The sequence below is a fragment of the Merops nubicus genome, unplaced genomic scaffold (assembly GCF_000691845.1).
Source record: "Merops nubicus isolate BGI_N331 unplaced genomic scaffold, ASM69184v1 scaffold29013, whole genome shotgun sequence".
NCBI classification, from domain to species: Eukaryota; Metazoa; Chordata; class Aves; order Coraciiformes; family Meropidae; genus Merops; species Merops nubicus.
Window position 1 is genome coordinate 3,851 of NW_008601433.1, and position 1,982 is coordinate 5,832.

General features: G+C 58.0%; 1 protein-coding gene across 1 annotated transcript in view; it reads left to right on the forward strand.

The window, feature by feature from the left end:
* LOC103770727 (ras-specific guanine nucleotide-releasing factor 1-like) overlaps nt 1-1,973 on the forward strand; it is a gene marked incomplete at both ends in the record, with an annotated part of 5,672 nt that extends 3,699 nt beyond the window's left edge. The window contains 2 exons of the mRNA XM_008937999.1: nt 1,004-1,243; nt 1,935-1,973. Coding sequence (XP_008936247.1) covers nt 1,004-1,243; nt 1,935-1,973 — 279 coding nt within the window. The remainder of the gene's footprint in view (nt 1-1,003; nt 1,244-1,934) is intronic.
* Nucleotides 1,974-1,982: the final 9 nt, after the last annotated feature.

Here is a 1,982-nt window from a genome sequence, read left to right on the forward strand (position 1 = left end):
GGCTCAATGTCGCCAAGCAGGTGGGTGGCGGGGACCACCCTCGCCGGGGGCGGGGGCGCGGGGAGGCGGGAGACACGCGTGTGGAAAAGCCTCTTAGAGGATGGAGAAAGGTCTCGGTGGGTCCTTCCAAGGAGTTAGGTGGTGAGGAGGTGGTGAGGAGGCGGCGGTGCCGTGGGGTTGGTTCATCCTGCAGCTGAAGAACCTTTTCTACAGCGTCATCCTGGCTGTGTACACAGGGGCTTCTTCAAAACGGTTCTCTGGGCTTCTCGGCCCAATTATGGATGAGGAAAATGAATTCTTGAGTTCCTGGGTACAAAAATAGCTTGTGCAGAGCCTGGTGGAGTCCAGGGGCTGCCGAGCCTGAGCCGCTGCGTGGGCTCCTCTGGATCTGGAGGATCTGGAACACCGGCTCCTCTCCTGCAGAGGGATAAACCTGCGGATTAAAACAGGCACTGGAGAGGGTGGGAGGCAGGGGAGGGAAACAAGTGCACAGACTGCATCCAAAGCAGTGTGGGCAGCAGTTGAGGGAGGGGATCCTGCCCCTCTGACCCGCTCTGGGGAGACCTCCCTGCAGTGCTGGGGCAGCTCTGGAGTCCTCAGCAAAGACAAGCTCTGGAGTCCTCAGCACAGCAGAGAAGGCTCTGGGGAGACTTTCTGGTGGCTTGCCAGGACTTAAAGGGGGCTGATAAAAAGGTGGGGAGGGATTATTCATCAGGGAGTGTAGTAGATAGAACAAGCATTTATGGTTTTAAACTAAAAGAGGGGGAGTCTTTGACTAGAAGGAAGAAATGTTTGGCGCTTAGGGTGGTGAGCCCCTGGCCCAGGCTGCCCAGAGAGGTGGTCGCTGCCACGTCCCAGGTGAGGTTGGCTGGGGCTCTGAGCACCCTGCTCTAGCTGCAGATGTCCCTGCTCCCTGCAGGGGGTGGGACTCCATGACCTTGAAAGGTCCCTTCCCACCATTGTGATTCTACAATTAATGTGTTGGATGAGCTTGGCTTTCAAGTGCTTCCTCAGCTCCTCTGGACATCAAGCAGCTGGACAAGGGTGGCATGTCCCAGCAGGATGAGGATGACCCTGGGGCTCTGCAGCCTTCACCCTGCCTGGCCACAGGATGGGGGTTCCTTCCAGGGCCTTCTCCAGGTGTCACTCTGGGTCTCTTGCAGACGAAGGCTCTGATCGATAAGCTGCAGAAGCTGGTGTCGTCGGAGGGCAGGTTCAAGAACCTGAGGGAGGCACTGAAAAAGTGAGTGACTGGTGACTCCCATCCTGCCGGCTGAGGACCCCGCGGTGCTGGGCGGCCTGGACCCCACCCTGGCTGCCGTGCTGCTGCTGGGGCTGTGCTCCCGGGGTCCTTTCAGAGCCTGCAGCAGCACAGGCACGGGCAGCACTTCCCCAGGTGGTCCCGAGGTCCGCACTGGGCAGCGGGTGGAAGAACACGAATAAGAGGGGTTGGGAACGGGCAAATCATTGCCAGACACCCAGAAATTCTGTTCTCCCCCCTCCCCTGACAGTTTAAATCCCAAAGTGCATCGTATTTAGCTGGGGTTTCCACCAGCCAGAGCAGGCCACTCCAGATAGCGTGGGCCTTGCTGACAGCACTGGGGTGGCTCCCGAGTCAGAGCTGGTGGTGTGAACACCGCAGCTTCCCAGAGGTGGCATCGGGCTCCTCTGCCAGTGCCCGGGGTTCCAGGTCACTGATTCCTGCTCTCTGCTTGTCGGGGAGCCTGTGGGGAGTGGGGCTTCTGCCTGGTAGAGACTCCTTCAGGTTCTGCTGAGTGTGGAGCCCCACCCTCCTCTCCGCTCCACAGCCCCCATGTAAGGCAGCTTGCTTCTCTGCTTCTTCTTTTCCTTTTTGTTTCTTGTTTTCTTTTTTTGTTTCTTGCTTTCTTTTTTTGTTTCTTGTCTTCTTTTTTGTTTGTGGTTTGCTCCCAAAGTTGTGACCCCCCGTGCGTCCCCTACCTGGGGATGTACCTGTACGACCC